Consider the following 23,301-nt stretch of genomic DNA (forward strand, 5'->3'; position numbering starts at 1 on the left):
AGACAAAAACAAGGTCAAAATATATTCAGAATAACTTGTTCTGTAGACCTTGCGGTGGAAGGTATTTATAGCAGTCGCTGTGGAATAGTGGAAAGGGCTAGGATGGAGCCAAACTGCTTCAGATTGAAGTGCGAGGCCTTCTTTGGCGGGGGGGTGTTGAATAAATGGATCGGCTCCTTCCTTTGTCATCATTCTCGCCTGTAAAATGAGTGTAACCTTGGCTTTATTTTTGTTGTGAGACGTTATGGGCTGAATTACACCCCCTCAAAATTCATATGTTGAGGTTCTAGCCCCTAGTCCAGAATGACACTGCTTTAGAAATAGGATCTTTAAAGAGGCAATGCAGTTTAAAGGGGGTCGTTAGGGTGGTCCCTAACATGACTGGTGTCCTTAAAGGGGAGGTTAGAACACAGAGAGACACCTGACACGTGCACACGTAGCAGGGCGACCATGTGAAGACACAGCAAGAAGGCGCCCACCTGCAAGCCAGGGAGAGAGGCCCCAGAGGAAACCAAACCTGATAACACCTTGATCTTGAACTTCCAGCCTCCAGAACTGTGGGAAAAGAAATCTCCGTTGTTTGTGGCATGTTGTTGCGGCAGTCCTAGCCAACTAATACACGAGGCAACGCACAAAACTAACAACATGGCACTCTGTGGCTGCCCTCCAAATGTTAGTCTTCTTAAGTTGCATTAACAGAAGGAAAGTATTTAAAATAACGCATCAGTCCTGTTATGTGTTGGTCAGAACCTTTAGTGTAAAAATAGTCCTTTTCTAGAAACAAACTTGACTGTTGGGGATGGGTGGCCACTGAGAACCTGGGTCACATCCAGAGAAGGCTGTAAGGCTGGTTAGGACTCTAGGAATTTCCACACTGAAGGAAGCAGCTAAGTTTAACCCAGAGAAGGGAAGACTCGAGGGGACACGAAGCCATCTGCAAAATGAAGTGCTGTCTTAAGAATGAAGACTTTGATTTGGCTTGTGTGGGCCCAGGGGGAAGGGCCAGAGTCCGTGGGTAAAAGTTTCAGGGAGTGGATCTCAGATCAATATAAGGAAGGGTTTTCTAAGAGAGCGGTGGGCAAATATAACAGGCTTCCTCAAGAAGTATTCAATGGGGCTGGATGACCGATTCTTTGAAATGTCACCGAGGGGACACAAGCATAGATCAGTGTTCAGACCAGACAAACTTGATGTTCGCTTGAATCCTGACACTCTGATATACAAATGCATTGTGCTCCAGCTGACGAATAGGTTTTGAGAGGACGTAGGTGTATCTCTTATGAACTGAAAACCACGTGCATGATCGAGCTTTGTTGATTTGGTGGCTATCAGAAGAGCTTTAGAAAATTTACTGAGAAAAAAAACGAATGAAATAAATGTTCAAACTGTAGAGGTCAGCCATGGCACCTTGGAAATGCGAAAGGGTGACCAACTGAGAGCCGGGAGCCCCAAAGTACAGGCGTTAAGCAGGGACGAACTTGTGCCAGTCAAATTCTTAAACCGATTCTGTGCAAAACTGCCACCTCGAATTTTACAAAGCAAAAATAAATATATAAATTAAAAGGCTGAGTTTCACTTAGCTACTAAAAGTTAATCTATCCTGAAAGAATTTGTTAAAATTAATCCCAGCAAGAGTTGACCCAGTGAAAGCTGGAATTTCCGCAGTATGTGAGATTTGGGGAAAGCCCACTGGAGCAAGGGATTCGGTGGGTGGTGTGGAAAATATAGTGTTCGTAGCCCTAAACTGCTGCAGACTAATGGGGTGCCCTTAACTCCTGTGGCAGGAATTTGGGGCCGCCGAGCCAGGCTGGCTGAGAAAGGCCAATTTTGGGGAGGGACAGTGGGTGGCCAGAGCTGGCGGGGATGGAGGGTCGAAGCGCTGTGGGGCGAACACGGGCACCAGACACGGCGCGGAGACAGCACCGACGGGGCGAACTCGCTCCACGGGGGGCTGGGAGAGCAAGCACCCTAGGATCCCCTTGGGTTCTGACCCACGGCCCCCCGAGAGGCCCAGTCCTGGCCCCCCAACTTCCCGCAGCGGCACTGATCACTCTTCCCCCGAGCCCCCGACGGCGCCCCCGAGCGGAGGTCCGGCGGCACCAGTGCATCCCCAAGACAGGCCGAAAGCGTCCTCGCGCAGGGCGCCTGGGGTGGGCCAAAAGGTCAAATAGCCAGGGAGCTGGGGAGGGGGACAAGCGTCCTTCAGGGTCCAAGGGGGCACGCAGAGCCTTGGCCCTGGGGGGGAGGAGGAGGGGAGACGGTCGACGACGGTGGAAAATAAGGCTGTAGCAATGGCCCTCGCCCGCCGCGCCCCGCCCAGTTGACCCCGGTGGCGGTGGGGTCAGGGCGTCAGGGCGTGGAGACCCGCCCCGCCGCGCGCTCGGGTCCCACGTCCCGCGGTTTGGCGCCACCGCCATGGCAGCAGCCGCGCTGCGCCGGCGCTGGGGGCACTAGACACCGCGCGGAGGCCGCCGCGGGCCCCGGGCTCCGGCTCTGCCCGGGCGGGGACCGCGGTGCGGCGCCAGGGAGGGGGCGCCCCGGCCGGCGCGCGCGTCTGCCTGAGCGGTCGCCCGCACTCGGCGCCCCGACAGGTGCAGGCGCGCGGGCTTCCCATTGGTCGGGGAGGCGGCGGCGGGGCCGCGTCCCACTCCCGGCCGGCGCGGGCCCCGGTCCCCCGCGGCCGCCGCGCGCCCCCGCCCCGCCCCGCCCCCGCGCCCTCCCGCCCCGCCCCGCCCCCGCGCCCTCCCTCTTTCCGCGCGGCCGCCGCCTCCGCGCGCTCGCGAGCGCAGGTGGCGGGCGCGCGGGCGCCTCGTCGGGGGCGCGCGGCCGGGCGGCTGTCCTCCCCCACCCCCGGGCACCCAGCGGCTCCGGGAGCCTGGGGAGGGAGAGCGCGGGCGGGGGGAGCCGAGCCCGGCGCCGCCGCCGAGGCTTCCGTCTCTGGCTCGCGCAGCGGCGGCGGCAGCAGAGGTCGCGCACAGATGCGGGTGCGACTGGCGGGGGGAGGAGGCGGAGGAGGGAAGGAAGCTGCATGCATGAGACCCACAGGTAAGCCCCGGAGCCCCGGCGGGGGCTGTGCATCTCGGGGAGGCGCGCGCACACCCGGGAGGGCGAGTTGGCGCCTGGTTCTGCCCCCGAGCGAGGGAATTTTTTGGCAGCGCGGAGCAATCCTCGTTGGGGACCGGGCTAGAATAGGACACCCATTCCCATCGTGGGGAAAACCGGAGAAGTATCCTGGGGGACCCGGTGCCACGTCTCGAGATTCCTAAGAGTGCCATGCCTAGGCCCAGGGAAAAGTGTTTTTGCAGCCCCGAGACACTGGAAGGCTTTAGACTTTGCTGTCACGGTCACAGCCGCCGGATCCGGGGACCGGCGCAGAGCCGGTGTGCGCTCCCCCTGCCCCCTCCCCTCCTCCATCCCTCCCGCACGCGCAGCATCCCGCGGCGGCCGTTCCTCAGGGTGCCCGCGCTGGGGGGAAGCGGGGATCGCGCCGTGGGAAAGGGGGCGGGGGAGGACCGGGGATGGAGCCGGGGAAGCCGAGCCCCTACCCCCCCCCCCCCGCACTCCCCCGGTCCCACGGCGGAGCAGCGGAAGCGTGGCCCCCCGGAGCCCAGGCAGCCCGGGGGATTGTCGTGCTCGTTCCTGGTTGCAGACTCTTGCAAGCCGGATGCCCTCTGTGGATGAAAGATGTATTATGGAATGAACCCGAGCCATGGAGATGGATTTCTAGAGCAGCAGCAGCAGCAGCAGCCTCAGTCCCCCCAGAGACTCTTGGCCGCGATCCTGTGGTTTCAGCTGGCCCTGTGCTTCGGCCCTGCGCAGCTCACGGGCGGTGAGTGACTCCGCTGCGACCAGAGGGCCCAGGGCAGCAGGGAGGGGGAGCCTGGCTGGCAGGACTGCCCTGCGGCTCCCCTCAGCCCCTGTGCACCCAGACTTCTGGGGTACGCGAGGACCTCAGGAGTCCCATGTCCCAGCCTAAGACCATCTTTTTCCCAAACCCCTGGAGTTCCCAAAAAATTCCTCTGGAGTTCCCCTCCTTCCCCGCACAGCTTCGCACACCACCCACCTTCTGTCTGGAGCCTCCCACCAGCTGCCCAGCCTGGCATCTGGCTTCTCTGAAGGAAAGACAGTAAGGCTGGCCTTTTATTTTCACTTTGGCAGGGGGAGAGAGAGAGGGAGGGAGGGAGGGAGGGAGGTGTATTTGTGCATAAGGTATGCTTGAGGACCTCTGACCCTTGTCTATGCCCTCAGCAGACACAGGTCAGGTTTTGGTTGCAAGAACCCCCTTGGTGAATGGGAAGGGTCTGAGACCATGGTCAGACTGGCTGCAGGACAGGTTTACTGGAAAGTTCACTTTCTCGTTCCTTGGGAGGCGGTGTGCTCAGGCGTGTCTGTGCGTGTTGGGGTGGGGAGGGGATTCAGGGGTGTTTTCCAGATGTGTTTCTGGAGGATTGCTTGGCTTCTCCAGGCCCGATTTACAGGGGGAGTAAAGTCGAGGGCTTTTCTATGAAGTGGAAGTTGGCCGAGATAAAGGTGGTGGCCTCAGACTCCATAGGTGGCTAACCTATGACATACTGGGTTCTGGGGGAGGGGGCTGTCTTTGGGTTGTGGGGGAGGGAGAGAGATGCAGGTCCTGTCTGAATTTCAGAGCCTAAGAATCTCTCTGCCTCCATGGATCACTGCCGTGCATCACTGTTTCCACTCCAGACTTTCTAGGAGACCTTGCTGATGTGTTCATATTAAAAGGACAGAATTGTGTTCCAGAGCCCAGATACTGTTAATACATTAAGAAGGTGTAATTGGTGGAGAAACAGCTATGGACTGATGTACATAAGCCATTTAAGTGCTTTAAAATATTGCTATTTTGGAGAATCCTAAGGTGAAGATGGGAAAAAAAACACGAGTGAAAATTTCGCGAAAGTGGGGGAGGGGACTAACAAGTTGGACTTGAACTCAGAGTAACCAATGACGCAGGCCTCCCACTTAGAGACCTGAAAGATGCTCAGACCCTAAAGGGACTCTCTGTGACGTGCTTGTCAGTTAGTGAGAAAACACTTGCTTTGGATAGGGGCCCTGTTTTGGTTTTCGGTTTCATTGTTTAGGAAGAGGTGCTCTTATTTTTGTAGGAACGTCTCTGAGGCAGGTTTCATCTTCATATTCTGGCAAAGTCAAACGCAATGCCAAGGCGGCACCTGTGCGGCCTGCCTGGGCTCGGGTCGGAGCCTCTGACGGGCCCTGGACATTGTTAGCTGCGCCTCCTGGGTGAGTGGGCATAGGTGGGCAGGACCGCACTGAGCAAGATGACTCATTTTCTTGCCCCTCCTCTCGCCTTCAGTCTCGCTTTCATTCCCTCAAACCAGGTCGGTATAATTTCCCATCCTCTTGGTGCTTTCCTCCCATGCAGATGGCAGATTAATCAGGGTTGATCTATGTACATTTTAAAAGTGTGTTTTTATTGATATTAGAGAGAGAGGAAGGGAGAGGGAAAGAGAGAGACATCAATGAGGGAGAGTCATTGATCAGCTGCCTCCTGCACGTCCCCTGCTGGGGATCGAGCCTGCAACGTGAGCATGAGCCCTGACCGGGGATCGAACCGGTGACCTACCAGTTCATGGGTTGCTGCTCTAGGATGGTACTCAAAGGAAATTCACCTAAATTCTAGACCTGTGCTTCTAACACTTGAATGTGCATACGAATCAACCTGAGATGTTGCTGAAAGGCAGGTTCTGGTGCAGTTGGTCTGGGGCGGGGCCTAAGAGTCTGCATTTCCAACCAGCTCACAGGTGATGTCCTTACTACTGGTCCAAGGACCAGACTTTGATTATCGATGCTTTAGATTAAGGCATTGCTTAAAATAAGTCAGTCTGACTCTAGACTCTCGGCCACCACTTTCAGTGACCCACATGCAGATGTCCTGTGAGGAAGCAGGTCCCACCCAGTATCTAACCTCCGGGTGATACACAGAGCTGAAAATCAGCCTTCCGAGAGCACTTTCTTTTTATTTTACCCACAGAAAGGTGCATATTTAATAGACACTGTTCCAAAATGTGGATTTTCATTTTTGATTGCTTTCAATGGAAAAGGAACACAACAATAGCAAGATATAATAGTCTCAGCTGGGAGGAAAAAAGCATGTGCCCGATACAAGTGTGACAGAAAAAGCCTGAACTAGCAAGGGAGAAATTGAGAAAATGATCAGTTGAAGAAAGAGGGGGGAAGGAACTCTATAAAAATGAAGTGTTTTGTCCCCGAATGCCAGAGAGTCGGTTCAGTTCTTTGAGCCCTAGGAGAGCTTTCAGGAGCTTGAATTGACCTCAGGTGACTTTTGGGTGGCTCTTTCCAGTTTGTCTTTTGTGAATTGGGGGAAAGGGCCCTTATCTCGGGCTGCTAAGACCAAATACCCTGAGAGGACTAACATCAGGTTGATAGGGAGACACAGGACCCCACTGATCCCAGAATCGGCACAGAGCATGGCTGTGGAGGCTTCTCTTTTCCTCCATCCAGTCCGTGTTACCAGAGTGATATTTGGGGCGGGGGGGGGGGGGCACTGCCTGGAGTGGTGCACCTTGGCATAGAGGTAGAGGAAGAGAGCTACGAGTTTCCTCTATATTTACTTTTATTTTTTATGTTTTTAAATATCTTTCTTGATTTCTGAGAGAGGAAGAGGGAGAGATAGAAACATCAGTGATGAGAGAGAGCCATTGATCAGCTGCCTCCTGCACGCCTCCTGCTGGGGGTTGAGCTCACAACCCTGGCATGTGCCCTGACCAGGAATCGAACCCCGATCTCCTGGATCATAGGTTGATGCTCAACCGCTGAGCCACACCGGCTGGGCAAGCGCTTCCTCTATAAATCAGTCCCTGAAGGCGGGCTCATTAGCACATCGGTATATTATCAGGAACCCCGGCCAAGCTCTGCTATTTGATAGCTTTGGGGCCTTGAAAACCTGGGTTTCCTCACCCATTCATTGCAGATGACACCGCTTAACTTACAGGGTGGAATGATGGATGGAAATCATGTAGATGCTCCATAAATGTAGATAGTGATAGTGAGGAGGGGCTAAGACAATGCTATAATCATCTGGGCCTTTGCTCCACTCATTCCATGTATATTGAGTGCCTATCCGCACCCTGTTCCCAGCGCCGTTGTTTATAATATTCTTTTTATTTAGAAGAGCCTTCCTTTGCTCTTTATTTTTTGCCAATGAACACACTTCTCTTTAAGACCCAGCACAAATGTCCTAATATGTTTCATATTTCCCTGGTCACTGAAGTCTCCCCTCACCCGGGCTCCCACTGCGTTAGGTATAACCCTCCTTCCCAGTGTTGTCGCATCCACCAGACCCTAAGCCCACTGAAGGCCAGGACCTTGACTTTATTCATTACTCATGAGAGCTGATGGCCTGAGCGTAAGATGCTGAGTGTTAGGGAAGAATTCGGCCCAATATTTCCTCTTCTTTAAGAAAAAGGGAATCCCGTGCTACTCTAAGACGGAAGAAATTACCCACTCACGGGGCAAAACAAATAGAAATAATTAAGCGAGATGCTCACAAACTCGAATTAAAAGTGCATTTTAAAATAGCTTTTTAATCGAGAGGGTTGTAATTGCTTTATTAATCTTAAGGTAAACGGGGGACATCAGAGAAGTAAAACAAAATAATTCTGGACGTTGTTTGGAAGTGACAGTGAACTTGGGAGCGCCGTGGTGGACGAGCCTCCATGACCCCACTCCCGAGTGAAGGCACGTCCAGGCCCAGGAGGGCAGGGGCTGTGGGCAGACACTGGTGTGAACCTGCAGAACGAACATGTTTATTCTTAGAATCCAGAGGAATTGCAGAGCTCAGTAAACTTGATCAATGATCATTTCATCATTACCCCACTAAACTGAGCTCCTCAGGAGAGGATGCCTAAGTTTTTTTGGGGAACGGAGGTTGGACCTGGCTAGCTCATGTTTCTGTTTGAAAATGGTGACTTTAATCTCCTGGAATTACCAGCGTGGGAGAAGCTCCACAGCGAGGGTCACTCCTGTGCTCTATGCCTTTTTCTCAGCGTAACGAAATCCAAAAAGACCTATTTCTTCGGTCTGATTGCACTTATCAAAGATATATGTGATTGAATCGGGTGAACCAGTAAGAAGGAGGTTCTTTTAAGAAAGAAATGAAATCCATCCTTGCAGTGGGCCCTATAAAATCTGTGCGTGTGCAGCGTCGTTACTGATCCAGCTGGTTTCCAGATTCAGATTCTCAGTATGTAGAAGGATCCGTAGGACTTCCCTGAACACTTAACCTCAGAAGGTTCTGCTCCTCTTCGGGCTAGAAACAGCAGGCCCTGCTTGTATTGTGGAAATTTGATAGGTTTAGAGGATTAATCCTGTGAGAGATTATTCTATTAGACTGCTTCTGTTAACTAGCTCTGTGTCTCAGTGTTAGAATCTAATCCAAGGATGCATTTTAAGTTTCTTTCTCGGGGGCACATCTGCAAATTTAAGCAATAGATTGACAGCATATACTCGATGGCTGACTGGGGCCACCTCTATGTTTAAATCATACTTAAACAGAATGGGCAAATAATCTTTGAGAAACATGCACTTTCTCTGGTGTAGGGCAATCCAGTTCTGAATCGCTACGCGGCCTTTAAGGGCTTGCCCAGATTTTCCCCTTCGTAAATGGGGCACCTGTTCTTTTCTCTCTCCCTTCTGTTGACACCATTGTTTCGTAGACGGGAGGGGCTCATCTGCTTGTCACAATGACTTAGAGGAAGATATATTTTAGTTTCTTGAGGCAAAGAGCTGGAGAAGTATAGCAATGCCCAGTGGAAGGTACACATGGCCGTTTGCTACTGTCCCCAACTGGCTAAGTGGCAGTAGCCTAACTTCTGCCTCAGTTTCATTATCATTGTCTGTGAAATGGGAATAATACTTGCACCACCTGCCTCCCGTGGTGGCTGTGAGACCCACATGCATTAATAGGGGAAAGGGTAGTTACTCGAGGTACAAACATTATCACCCACAAACTGGTAACGAATGAGTGCTGTTTTCAGTGCGCCAGGGTTACCAAGAGCTTCCTTTGCCCCGAAAGGCCGTAGCATGACAAATACATAGTAATACCCCGTGGCGCAGGCCGAGACAGATATGTGGCATTGAAATCATTAGGTGGCCGCTGATCCGAGGCCCCCGGAGACCCACACAACTCTCCACCGTGATACGGTATCGGAGGTCCTATGTCAGAGACTCTGGGGAAGGGGCAGGCTTACCAAAGAGGATGACATTTGAGCCAAGTCTTGAGTAATAAAATAATTTTGCAGGCAGAGCAGGTGTTGAGAGGTGCCTTTTTCCAGGAGAGAGGATAGCAGAAGCAGAGGCTCCGAATGAGGGAGCATATGTACCGGAGACAAGGACGAGCTCAGGGCAGCCTTAGTGAAGGGCAGAGAGTTTGAGAGGAGAAGAGACTGGGCAGGCAGGTGGGTCGCGCATGGCAGCCAACTGCCAGGCTTAGGCCTGTGACTGTTACACGGTAGTCAGCCGGGAGACTACATGATAGTCTGCAGGGGCCTGGCGTGATCGGATCTTCGTTTTAGACGAGAATTTTTTAGCGTTGTGGAAGATGGAGGGGAGACAGAGAGGCCCTTACTCATTAACTGTTTAACAGTGACTAGGTGGAGGTACAGTGGCCATAAGACTAAACCCTGCCCTTGGGGGACTTATTTCCAGTTGGGGCCAGCTAGGAAACTCTTGCATTGCCCCAGGAGGGACATGATGAGGGCTTTAACTAGGGAGGAATAAATGCATATAAAAAAGAGGCCACACAGCTGGCAGGATGTGGGGATGGAGGAAGAACCGTGCCCGGAGCCCCGGCCGTGGTCATTGGGAGGGAGGCTAATGAGTTCATTTTGGACGAGGGCACTTGCGTTGCCTACAGGATGTCCGTTTGGGCACCATCTGGCCGTCAGGCAGTTGAAAACTCGCCTCGGTGCTCAGGAGAGCGATGAGAGCTGGCAACATAGATTTGTGTGGCGTCTACGTGGAGAGGGTTGCTGGGCCTGCAGGAGGGGCTGGGCTTTCCCGGGAAGAGGGTGTACACGAGCCAAGAAGAGGGTTTGAGGGTGAAGCCCAGGGAATATGCACATTTAAGTGCCAGGAAGGAGGAGGAGCCACTGTGCTGATAATCAGTATTGGTAATAATACAACAACCACACACGTCTTGGTCCTGGCTGTCGATTGCCCATTCTGATTTGGGGGCAGGAGATTCATTCTTATCTTATTGGTAGTATTTTGTAAGTACTTCGAGATCTGGGTGTCCGTGCCAACTGGACCGAAAGGAGAGCAGGGCCAGGAAAGGGGAGGCTGTGGTTGGGAGGGTGGCGGATCTGCACAGAGATGGTTGAGACTCGAGTGCAGAATATTTTCCAGCCTCCCCTGGGAGGTCACAGCTGACCAGAGAACTGGAGTTCAACAGGATCACTAGGTGGCTGTGGGAAGCTTTGGGTGGTTCCCTCCTGGGGATGTTGAGCAGAGGGGACCGTGTGCATGAGTGTAATGCTGCTGGCCAGGGGACTTCCTCCCTGCTGTGGCCCCTTCTGATCTCCTGGGCACTGGGATTTGTTAGGTTCCCAGCGCTTCCCATGCCTGTCTTCCCGCCACAATCCTTCGGCAGCCCTGCCCTCCAGTCCTCCAAAGTGTCATCTTCCCAGGCTGTCAGTTAATCGCCAAATCCCTCTGTCACCCACACCCCCTGCGACCAGCTCTGTCACCTCTGCCCCAAGTCACTTAACCTCTTCAGGCTTTCATCTGGAAGGCAGGAGTAATAGGGCTGTTCCCCTACACCTCCCAAGGGGTGGGATGCGTGCAGATGCAGGAGGCAGGGTTGGAAGACAAGGCGGTTTATAAATATGATACAGTTGTGATGGCGAGTCTGGAAGGACACCTCTCTCCACTGCACCTAGGGCCATTTTTGTCTTTTGCTTCCCTACGTGGGAAGGGAGGGGCAGGGATGCTCGGCACAGTGTGCAAATGCCTCCCCACGAGCAGGCCCTGACCCGGGGAAAGCTCATTTTGGTGGATACGATGTCAGGCGGCTGGAGGGGCTCTTTTGCTGCAAATGAGATGTGCCGATCTGTGCTCCATCCCTGCCACTGGTGTGTTCCGTGAATATTCGCGTCTGGAGATGGAGAAGGTCCTTGTACCACTGAGAGAGACTCCTCGACAGCGGTTTGCTGGGCCCAGTGGTCTCCTTTGTGGGCTCACAGAAGCCTCAGGAAAAGGAAACTGAACGTGTGAGGCAGGTGAGTGATTCAGAGGGAGGCAGGCGCTCAAGTCCCTGTCTGCCTCTCTGTCACCCTGCATGGCATCGTTGCAGCTGGAAGCATCTGGGCGCAGTGGGCCAGCATCTTTAGGCTCAGGCAGGACAGTGGGATGAATGGGGAGCCGCGTTTAGATCTGTCTAGAGAATCACTCAGCGCTTTATCCACGCGGAATGCCTCCTCTCACCTCCAGCTGCCGGCTGCCTCTAATTCTTGCGTCTCTTTATAGCTCTGCAGGTGGGATGCCGCTGTTGGGTGCCTGTGGGCTGGAGATCTCGGGGTTCCTAGTCTTTAGCAGGAATGCCTGGAAACCCTCAGTCTCTGTTCCAGCCTCAGGGCCCTTCAGGAAAGCGGCCTGCCAGCCAGCCCAGGGCACCTCGCTGCAGCCTTTTTGGCCCTGTCTTCAGTTCTTTGCCATGTGTGGGCTCCTGGAATGCCAGGGTCTGATTAGGGGAAGGAGTCCTCAGAATAAGGACCTGATCAATGGGCTTTGAATGAACAGAAGAGGGTCTTGCATGGATTGATGAGGCAGCCAGGCATTTTCCCTTGAGAGTGGCTTTGCTGGACGGTCGCCTCTGCGGATTTCCCTTACAAGGTAATGGGTATTCAGAGCTTCTGCCCTTTGTCATCTCCGGATGAAGGAAGACCCAATTCTTCGGGGGCCCCCCCCAAACACACCGAGGACCTAGAAAAGGGGGTGAACCTACCCTGTCTCTGTCGCCTTTGTGCCTTGGGTGAATCAGGGCCACATTCAAGGGCAGATTCCCGCAAGTCTGTGGTTGCCACCGCTGTTAAAATGGTTCTCTCTCAGTTTCCTTCTTGCAGTGTGGCGACCAGGGGCTCTTTTCAAAAGCAGAGCTGGTGGCTGGTCTCTGCCTCCACTTCGCCGCGCGGTTTGTGTTCATCTCACCTCCTACGTGCCTTGGTCTTCTAATAGTTGGCATTTTCTCTAGGACCTGCTGTGTTGATGTTGCTAAATTGGGTCATGTTCTCGGCGATGTAGCAGAAGCTAAATTCCGCGGAAATGTACCAAGCCCCTTTCTCCCTGGGCCCTCAATTTACATTTAAACTTGACTTTTTCAGTCCTGTTCCTGGATTAAGAGAGACACACACGGTTGCTCTCCCATGGTGGAAGAGCAGGAGGGCCACAGATTCACTAAGAGTCCAGAAGGTGCTGTAGTAAGGATGGTCCATTGACCCGGAAAAACAAGGGTGGGGTGAAATTCAAATCAGACCTATTCATTGGCTTGGCTCTGGGTGCTGGCCTTCACACAGCTGTCCCCGGCCTGGATGTCCCTTGTCCCCTTTCTACCTTCACAGAGCCTTCACATCCCTTCAGAGACCGGTTATATCTCTCTTCCACCCTTTCTGTGACCTCGTGGCTGGTCCCTGGCTTCCCTAGCTCTGAGATTCTCAGAGCACTGCAGTCATGCACTGCTGGGCTAGGGAGGACCATGGAGAGAGTCTGGTCCAAGGTTGATGGGGGCCCCTTGGCTCCCTCACAGGGTCTGCCTGGACAGAGTGGGAACTGTGGGACCTGGCTGAGCAAGCTGCCCCAGAGCCCCCACCTGCTTGCCCCTGAGTGTGCACCTGCTTTCCATGCAGTGCCTCCTCTTAACCTCTCCCCAGCCTGTGAAAACCCTGCACCCAGTCCAGCCCTGTCATTCTAAAGAGGAGGGAAAAAGGTCTCTGTCACCCATGGGGCACGTTAGGGCGGCCACTAAGAACAGGGTTCTAGAGACAGACCCCCTGAGATCGAATCCCAGCTCTGCTGCTTGGTTGATTTATACGTGAGGCAAACTGCTTACTCTGTCTCTGCCTCAGGTTCCTCATCTGTAAAATGGGGGTAATAGCCACGCCATAGAACTGTTGCGAAGATTCAATGGGTTCATCTGTGGAAAGCACACAAAACAGTGCCTGGCATGTGGTGAGATTTGAATATGTGTTGACTGGCAGGCTCCTGGTTATTTTTATCATTGTTGTGGCAATTAGATGAAGAAAGGGGGAGAGGAGCAACACGGGCAAAGGCAAAGATACGTGAACTTGCCTGTGTGGGGGTGGGGATGGGGGCATTGAGGAGTTTACAGGCTATTAACTTACCTACTCATGCCTTTTGTTAAGACATTCACCGAACATTTCCTAAGGTTTGCTCTAGACTGACTTAACATGCTGACCCTGCTGGCGGGGTCCAGAGATCATCTGGAAGCTCAAATTTGCAGAGTTTCCCAAATACAGGGCCATAATGTTTGCTCTAACCTAATCAGCCTATTGCTAGACACTCCCATTATTCGATTACAGCTGCTGGCCACTCAAAAATCAATTGCAAGTGGCCCTCCAGGCCACCAGTGGGCCTACCCCTGGTTTAGGTCAGGTAAATATTGAATTATTACACAGCGTTAGTCTGAGGAAAAGTGACTGGTTAATATCTAGGGTAATAGGAGGTTATCTCCAATTGTGTTTTTAAGTCATTTCAAGTTTCTCTTTCATGGGGCAATTTCTTCTCTCCTGGTCCAAACATTTCCTTTGTTTATTTTTTTCATCTTCTGGTATTTTAAGTTGAAACAAACCTGCGTCCAGGTTTGGTTGTGGTTCCATCCTAAGGAGCTCGTGTTATGAGACCGGCAGCCCTTTCCATTTAAAAAAAGGCCCTCGGCAGAGAAGCCAGTGGCCAAGGCAGCTGGGGTCAGGCTCGCTTTGCTGACCATCTCTGCGCCCCACATTCTAGAATTCTTAACCTTGTGCCATGGACCAGCTTCTGGGGGTCTATGAGCCACCCCTACCCCCACCCTACTCTCCAAAGAGCGTCTACAGCTTTCAACAAGTTCTCCAATGGGCTCATTACCCAAAAGGGGTTAAAAAAAAAAAAAATCCCAGGCTCAGAACCAACTGATTAGAGTGAATCTGTGGCTGAGCTACCGACTGAGACCCTGCAGAGGGGAAGCTGTTTTCAAGGGCTTGGGGAATTATTTTTCCTATTTCTGATTGCCTCTCTCTTGAAGTTTTGGGCTTTAAATGCCTATGGGCTGAAGATCCAGGCGTACCGGGGAAAGAGGGGACAAAGGAGAAAAGCAGACAGGGAGGCTGACAAGTTCATCTGGACTGAGGGCCATCAGAGACCTGCCCCTTTAACTTAACCCCTCACCCTCCCTGGCAGTTGCAAACACTGTGCCATTTAGAAAACCCTGCTATTAAGTGTGTTCTCTATGAATATTAAAAAAAATAAATACAGAAGAGGTAGGATGATCATTTATTCAGCACACACTTACGGAGCTTCCGTTATGGGCAAGGCGCTGGACCAGGCGGGATGGGGGAGTCAGAGATGAATGGCAGGCAGGACCCAAACGCCTGCACTGTTACTGAAAATTATGTGTAGAAGATATCCATCTTCATCCCCCCCCAAAATGTGGGCAGAATGAGAAATATTCTAATAAACAGGCGAAAGCAATGCTTGGTGTCAGCTACGCCTCTAATTCACCATGTTGTTATGACATATTGAGGCATTATAGCCTTTGTAACCGTGATTACGCTACTGTTCCCAGTGCTCCACGCGGATGGTTTTAGTGCACATGAAAAAAGTGGGGTTTCTGTTGGCCATAATGAATATTAGAAACGTAATAAATGTCCCTGTCGCTCAGCGCTCTGGACCCAGCCTGGGCTTTGGGTGGGTGGAATCGGACTGTCTTCGTTACTGGCGTGGGAATGAGGGCCTGGGGAGGGGAGCGCCTTGCCGGTTTCGCAGCTGGTTAGTGGCAGAGCTGAGACTGGGACCCCTTTTCCCTGGTGGGACTTTTCTGTCACTTCCTTCGCCATCCTTCGGGCAGCTGGGGATTATAACCACGGGACCCGGCTCTCGGTGGGTTATTTGGATTAAGTGAGATAATACATGGATAAGCATTTACAACCAAACCTGGCCCAGAACACAAGTTCAGTGAATGCCAGCCCCGATCGCGTCTGTGGTTCCTTCCCTGCGAGGAATCTTGTTTTTCATGAAGTCATTCATGGACCGAGGGCGAGAAACCTGCTCTGGGCTTGAGTCTGGGTGTGGTGGGGGCCGAGTGCACCGGGGGGAGGTGGAGGCAGGTAACCAGGAGGGGGTGTTCCAGGTGAGGGTGCCAAGGGGCAGGAGGAGGTGTAGGCAGCCAGGATGGCAGCGGAGAGAAAGCCAGAGAATTCGAGGGAACGGGGGAGATCAAGGGAGAAACTGCAGCCAGAGGTTCCTAGCGTGGGTGTCAGAGAGAGGCAGGGATCGCTCACTGTAATGGAGACGTCAGGAGGAAAGCTTATTTTAGAAAGAAGATGAGTTTGGCCTTAAGATATTTAAATCCTCACACACAGGTGGAATTGCCCAGCAGGCATTTGAGACTGTGGACGGCATGAGAGAAGTTGGGGTTATTAATCGGGATTTAGGAGTCATCTCTTGGGAAGTGGTCATTCCAAAGCGTTGAGTAGTTTAGAGAGAAGACTGAGGGTTGGGGTGCGGGGGGGGGGGGGCCCTGTGCGTGACACCCCAGGCGGCTGGGGGAGAGGGAGAGCCAGGAGGCCTGGCTTTGAATCCCGGCTCCGCCTGGTAATAAGCTTGTGATCTTGGACAGGGCCTTGAACCTCTCTGTGCCTCAGTTTCCTCACCGGAGACCCAGGGACTGTCCAGAGAGATTGATGGGGAGCCGGGATAATGTGGTGTTGCCAGACTCAGGGACGAGAGGGTGTCGGGAGGTGCAGAGCTGGAGAGGATGGATGGGAGCTAAAAGCAGCCCCTGTGTGAAGAACACATTAGTGACCCCGGGGACAGCGTTTTCATGATTGGTTTGTGAGTGTCTCTTCAATATAAGTTGGCCTCACCGGCCTCATCACGCATCCAATTATTTATTTGGTTTTTTTACAGTGAATAACAGAAGCTGTGCCTGTTTGCACTTAATAGCAAATTACTGGTATCATCTCCCCCCCCCCCCCCTTAAATAAGAAAAAGAAATATAGAGGAGAGAGAAAGAGATGAACAGAGAAGTTAAAAAAGAGAGGAGAGAGACGACAGAGAGGAAGGTGTATTTCTGCAGGATCTGTCTGTCTTCTAACCCCCAGACGCCTGGCCTTGGACAGAAGAAATAGTGCTAAGTGTTCAGGAAAATTGCCCAGGCGGCCTCCAGCTTAGAGCTTGGGGAAGGAGAGCGTGCCTGGCCTCGAATGGGAGCTGTGCATCCAGATTAAACCGGGGCCTCGGGGTCCCGAGCACACGGCGCGGGGCTGGGACGTTTTCCTGGGGTTGAAATCCGACGTGCGGGGCTCACACAGATGAGGAACGCGGGCCTTGTCCTTGGCTGCTCTTCAAGGGGAGGCTTTTCTCAGCCATGAACGGTTCTTAAAAGCAATTTCTTTGGTGGATGAAGTGCAGCCGGGCTTTTTCCTTTCCTCACAAATAAGTAGGCCAATTTTATACTCCAGAAGGAAGCCCCGGGAAAGTGCAGTGTCAGCACAGCCTGGCCGTGATAGGAACATCAGATGGGTGCAGTGCTTGGACTCTGCCGTGGTGTGAGCCCCTCGCCGGGAAGCTGGTCCCATAGCCACCCCACCCTGACCTCTGACAGTGACACTTTCACCTGCCCGGCTCCTCCTGCTGAACACACGCCATCTGCCCATCCCTGAAACACTGTGAGAGTGATCTCTGCCATCCGATGTTAAAACCTGCAAATGCCCCTTTTGCCATTTTATTAGGGGGTCAGCTGTCCGCACAGATGCACCGACTGGAATGTGTAATCCACGTGCCATTCGAACCGTTCTTGGGAGTCTGGCTACTTAGCGGGGATCTAAGGTTTTCTTAAAATGGGATGTGCTTGTTTGGATTTTCTGAAGATGGGTAATCCCGGGCTTAGAGGTGGCGAAACAGGGTTCTACCCGGTGCCTTGGAGCTGGGCTATGTTGTCTTTCTTTCCGTTGGTGGAAGTAAAGATGAAGGGCCAAGGGAAGGTCAGGGAGAATTTGGGGAAAGGGACACCCATCGTAGTTCCTATAAAAATCACACAGGGACTCCATGGCTTAGAGTGAAAAAACCATGGCTAGTTTTAATAATTTCTCCTTACTTAAAAAAATATATAAATATTTATTATTGAATTTTTAAAGAAAAATTGGATAAGCAAAATTAATAAAATAAATGTCACTATCCCTGTGTTAAAAACATGATGTATATCTCTTCCCTATGTGTGCACATTTCCTCCCAAATGGTACTATATACATGATTTTGTAACCTGTTTTGTTACTTAACAATACGTTGTGGTATCTTTCATACCTTGTATGACATCACTTTAACTTGCTGTATAGTACTCCATTTTATGCATATCCCGTCGTTGATTTAACTCATGTGATGCATGGACCATGATCAATAAAAACCAGAGGCAATTTGTCCACTGGGGAGACGGCCTGAGAATTACAGAAATAAAAGGACACTTACAAGCTGTGGAGAGGCCACGAGGCATGTGGCTTGGTGTTGAAGGCGCTTACGTGGGAGGAGGGTGAATCTGGTTTAGTCTGTGTTGGGGGTGTTCACAGAAGGCTGTCCTGGGGAAGCTAGCTTCGAGCAGAGCCGAAGGGTGTAACGAGGTGAAGGTCAAAGGAGGGGGTGTTCCGGTAGAGGGAACAACCTGTGCCAAGACCCTGTGCGAGGAGGTAGCACAGAGTGGCCAAGAACCCCAAAGAAGGGCAAGGCGGCTGGAGGGAAGAAAGCCTCATGTCTTTATGGGCCATTTGCATTTTTTGGTTTGGTTTTGAATCGTTGGTTCATGTTCTTTGTCAACCTTTCTATTGACTTAAAAAATCTCTTATCCATTTGTTAAAACTTCTCAAATATTCATCCTTTCACCTATATTACGATAATTGTGCTTGCAGTTTTTTCTTGCCTTTAAATGCACCTGTGATCATCCTATCAACCTTTCTCCTCTCTGGTTTCCTCCATCTGGTGGCATGCTTAGAAAGTTCTTGGCCAACTCAAGGTAATTTAAACATCCACCTACCTTTCGATAGTTTATTTGTTCTATTTTACTTAATCTGGACGTTCATGTCTGTGTCTTGGGTCGAGACGTGGGGATGTAGTTTCTTTTCATCACAGTGGCTGGCCGGTTGTACCAACACTATCTACTGAGTTGTTCATTTGTTTTCCGCTGTTTTGAAATACCGCCTTCATGAGATACTAACATCGTTAGATATTTGGGTCTGTTTCTGGACCCTTTTATTATATTCCATTGATTTGATGTCTCTCCCTGTGCCATTACCGCACAGTTTTACTACTTGTGCCTTTTGAAATCTGATAGAGCAAATCCCCACTCATTACTCTTTCTTCTCCAAATGTTCTCAGCTAGTCCCATGAAATTATTCATCCAGATACATTTTAGAATCATTTTGTTAATTTTGTAGATTAATTTGGGGACCAGTGACATCTATTCAATACTGGTATTCTCTGAAAAATGGCAAACCTCTTCGTTATTTTAAATCTCCTTCGGGTTATTGGGTAGAACATTTCTGAAGGCAGCATCAGCCCCGAGGATACTGCGGTTTCAGCTAGAAAATACCATGGGCCCAGAGAACACGACTGAAATGAGAACTAGCCCGATAGCGGGACACTGAGGACCCTCCAGTGGTCTTCCCCGCCCTGTGTGCCCCAGGTCCCCCACCTGGCCTCCTGACTATGGTTTCACTGTCACTGTGGTCCCCCTCGGCCATGACCATCAAGAAGCCTTGACCAGGACTCCTTTGTGCTGGGCATCCTTCTGGATGCTTTGCATGTTGCCTCATTTACCTTCCACATGACCAGCAAATTAGTGACCCTTAGCTCTGTTTTACACCAGAGTGAGACCCTGAAAAATGACAGAATTTGGCCAAGACAGGGAGGGGTCGTGATGGGCCAGCAGGAGGCAGGTGGTTGACAGGGGTTTTGACCCAGGCCTCTCTGAACCCAAAGTCCCACCTCTCCCCACTGCACCAAGATATTTGCTCCCCTCCTCCGGGCTGAGAGTGGCCCCTTGCTGGTCATTACCTGGGCAGGGAGGAGTTGGGAGCGCCCCCTATGGGTGTGGATGCACACACAGTTGTCATCGTATTTGAGACGCAGGGGAGGAATGCCGGTGGTCTTTCTGTTGGTGTATTTAAAACAAGACCTGGACCTGGGAACACTCAGGCGCCCCATCGGTGGATCCAGGGACCACCGGCACTTCCAAGCTGGCTGTCCTGCGTGAGGAGCTGAATGGAACCGCCCCTTCAGTTTCCCACGAAGCTGTCGCAGCTGGAAGGCGGCCCCAGGGGTGTGGGCGGCGGGACCCCCTTTGGGCTCTGCCGGTGGCAGCTGCCCTGCCTCTCGGGGAGCCTGGGCTGGTGATCCAGCCGCAGCTCTGCTATTTTTAAGCCGTCCGCTCTGCTCCAGTGGAGGCTGCCGGAGCCCGATGCTGAATCATGATCCAGCTTGCTAATTGCAGCAGCGCCTGTGGCCTGCCAAGTACCCAGACAGGCAGCTGGCTCTGCGTTTCGGGTCCGGGATATCGTGGGCGGGGGGCAGGTAGAGTGATGAAAGCCCTGGAGACACGGGTGCCAGGCAGCCCCAGCACTGCCACAGTTTTGTACACATCTTTGGATTTTATAAATTTACAACAACACTTCCCTAAAGAACCCCAGATCATTCCTGGAGCTGCTTCAAGATGAGGACTTCGCGGTCAAACATATATTTTCTCAATCAAACTTGCTTTTATTCCCTCCCTTAGAACAGATCCCACTGGCGTGCAAACCGGATTAGCACACAGGAGGCCGCGTGTAACACACAGGAGGTTAAATGTATGAGGTCAAGTGTGTCTTTTTCCAGAAGTCAGTTTTGGCTGGGCTTTGATTATATTTCTGAAACAATGGAGATTTAAGGAATATTCTACAGGGAGTTTGCAGCTTTGGACCTACTGTCTCCCACCGCAGGCCTGTCTGCACAGGTTCTCTCTCTCTCTCCCTAAGCCCCTTATTGGGTTGCAGGACTGAGAGGGCCCACGTTTCGTGCTATTTGCCCCAGATCTTTTCACTGGAACCTCTTAGACCCAGCTCCCCGGGGGTCAGAACAGGCTGAGTGGCGTGGCCTTCAGACAAAGGCCCCCTGTGCATGAGCAAGAATTTAAAGGACTCAGCGTTGACAGCCCCTTCTTGCCTTTGAAGGTGGCGTGTCTGCTCTCCAAGCCTTCTCTGCACAGGATGCTCTTCCTGTCTCTTTAACACAAAGGTGACTGGGGTTTTCAGCGACAGCGCCGTGCTCTCTCCCAGCTCCGCATCCCGAGTGGAGGTCCCCTGGGGTCAGGCCGTCCTTTTGTTCTGCCGAGACACCCATTTCTTCCCGCCACTCCTTGGGAAGGGCTGACAAGCCATGGCTCTTCCAAGCTTCTGGGGCCTGGGTCCTTGTCAGTTCCAGGGGGCAGGTCGGTTACACGAGAGCTCGGCTGTCTCGGGATAAAGAGTGATGAGCACGTGTGTGGCTCCCCTGTTCTCAGGCAGACGGGGTGTTGGACTTCCTGGCATTGTTCATTGTGTTCTCAGGGCACCAGGCCTGGCACCAAAACCCCTGCTACAAGCCAGAATGTTCTTCCAGGCTGGACTCTATGCGGTCGTCTTCAGAGACTGTCATCCCAGCAAGACGACTGCAGGCTCTGTTACCTGCAGCTCTTCCCAGCCCAGTTGGGGACAGGAAGACACCTGTAGGGAGATAAAGGGTTTCTGTGTCATTGCTCAGTCTGAGGAGACCTGGTGGGTGAGAGCCCCGTTCCCGTCAGCTTAGCAAATTAACATCTGCTTCTTTCAGAACTGTGTGAGGGCAAAAGGGGTGGGCAGGCCTGGGCACCCACCAGTTCCGAGTGATGCGTGGGACCGGCTTCTGCTTCCTGTGGACCTTAGGGGTGCAACTCACCCCTAAGGTGACCCAGTGCGTCAGAAACCGCCAGGGAATTTCTACAGATTGCTTCACCTCGCATGCACCAGAGGCCCTGAGAAGACAGATGCGGGTGGAAAGTAGACACCTGTCTATTCAGCAGCTGCCATGAGGGTCTGATGGGTAGCAAGCTAGGTGTGGGGACTCCCTCAGTCCCCCATGGGATCTGGGAGGACTTGATGTTCCCGAGGGAAGGTGGCCGCAGCTCGAAGACAAACCAGCTAGTGGGAAATGCCATAGATCCCAGGAGGCACAGCGGATGCGGTGGGAGCTGGCGTGGTGGGGAGTATGGGTCCCTCTGTTCCACCCTCCACTCCCCCTCCTGGCTCCCTCTCAGAGCACAGGCCCAGCATCTCCAATCAAAACCCCTCCTCGATCCTGGCCCTCCCCTGATGTTCCCTCCCTCCTAAGATGAGCTCCTAGAGATAATAGTCCAGTTTTAGTCTCTTTCCTCGCCTCCAACTCACTGTTCAACCCACCGCAATATGGTCTCCACCCCCACCGCTCCCCTGAAAGTACCCTGGTGAATGTCACCACCACGTCCATGAGCACGATGAAGCCTCGTCTGTTCTTTCTCACAACTCTCCCCCCCCGGGACTGCTAGGACATCGCCGTCTTGGTCTTCTTCGTGTCTCAGTCCCCAGCCTGCCCGAGCAGCTCGTGTACCCCGTGACTCTCCTCACCACCTGGAACTGGGTGTATTTGTCCCGCTCACATTTTCTCCTGGGCCTGATGAAGATGCACAGCGGCCTACTGGACATTTCTACTGAGTTTCGCCCACGTGCCTCACACTCAGCTTGTCTAAAACGGAACTGTAGTCTCCCTAAAAGCGCTTCTCCCCCCGAGTCCCCCAGCTTGGTGAATGGCATCATTAGCTGCCGAGGATCGAACTTGCAACCTGAGACCCTCCGGTGCTCAGGCTGATGCTCTGATCACTGAACACACCGGCCAGGGCTCATTTCTCCCGTTTTTGATCAGAGATGCGTGTTCGTGTACATATCCGTGCGTCCACCATGAGCTGTCTTTTCACCGCACTGTATTTCCAACCGAACACCAAAACCTGCGTTTTTACACGAGCCTGTGCAGATCTGTCCTGGATAAATGTACTATTTCCATTCACCTTTTTTTTTTTAAGACATGAAAAACAGTCCAAGCAGTCCCTGGGAGCCCAGGGACCTTGGGTGGAACCGATCTCGTCCTGTTTGAGAAAGAGGCCCTGCTCGGAGGGCTGGGAGGCCTCAGCCGGGAGGGCTTTCAGGGCTCCTGGGATCTCCCCTAAGGGGGCTGGCGTGTGCTGGCTTCATTTTCTCACTTGGAGCCTCCTTTGTTTTTGCCTCTGTTTGGGCTCAGAACGACAGCCCAGCCTCCTGAGCACAGAAGCCAGCCCCAGTGATGACTTTGTAGGCCGATCATGTAGCAGGTAGCCACACAGCTGACACCGCGAGGGAGCGAGGAAGCGGGGCCTGGCAGCTTGGTGCGCAGCTCACGGGCGCACGCACGTGGCACCGGGCTTTGGGGGCGCAGCGCCCTGATTGCCGTCTTCAGAGCAGATGGCCTGCTCTCTTGGTGCTAAGGTTTTGGCAGAGCGTCTGCCGTGAAGGTGCAGTTGTGGCAAGAGCTTCCGTTTCCTCCCACCCCGGATTTCAGGGTTCAGTGCGTGGATCCTGTCTCTGTCCCTGAAACCTCAAGCTAAGTCTAGACATTTAAGGCTTCATCCACTCAGCGCAGTCTGCGGGAAGCCGCTAGGCCACGCCATCCATGCTTTCTACTGATATTTCAGCACCAAGGGAACCGGTCGAGAGGGAAGATGCCAATAAAACGAGGAAAATGAATTGTGAAAACTTCCTTTAAAAAACTATGCTGTTGCCCGGCTGGTGTGGCTCAGGGGTTGAGCATTGACCCATGTACCAGGAGGTCACCGGTTTGATTCCCGGTCAGGGCACATGCCCAGGTTGCGGCTTGATCCCCTGTAGGGGGCGTGCAGGAGGCAGCCGATCAGTGTTTCACTTTCACATCAGTGTTTCTCTCTCTGCCCGCCCCCTTCCTTTCTCTCTAAAAAATCAATTAAAAAATCTT

At 52.6% G+C, this 23,301-nt stretch overlaps 1 protein-coding gene across 1 annotated transcript in view; it reads left to right on the forward strand.

Moving 5' to 3' along the window:
* The first annotated feature begins 2,968 nt into the window (after positions 1–2,968).
* The window catches only part of SUSD4 (sushi domain containing 4), a 66,151-nt gene continuing 45,818 nt past the window's right edge, over positions 2,969–23,301 (forward strand). Inside the window, exons 1-2 of the mRNA XM_087828886.1 lie at positions 2,969–3,045; positions 3,650–3,829. Coding sequence (XP_087685012.1) covers positions 3,685–3,829 — 145 coding nt within the window. The 5' untranslated portion in view covers positions 2,969–3,045; positions 3,650–3,684. The remainder of the gene's footprint in view (positions 3,046–3,649; positions 3,830–23,301) is intronic.

This window comes from Miniopterus natalensis, chromosome 21 (assembly GCF_054644295.1).
Source record: "Miniopterus natalensis isolate mMinNat1 chromosome 21, mMinNat1.hap1, whole genome shotgun sequence".
Lineage (NCBI taxonomy): Eukaryota > Metazoa > Chordata > Mammalia > Chiroptera > Miniopteridae > Miniopterus > Miniopterus natalensis.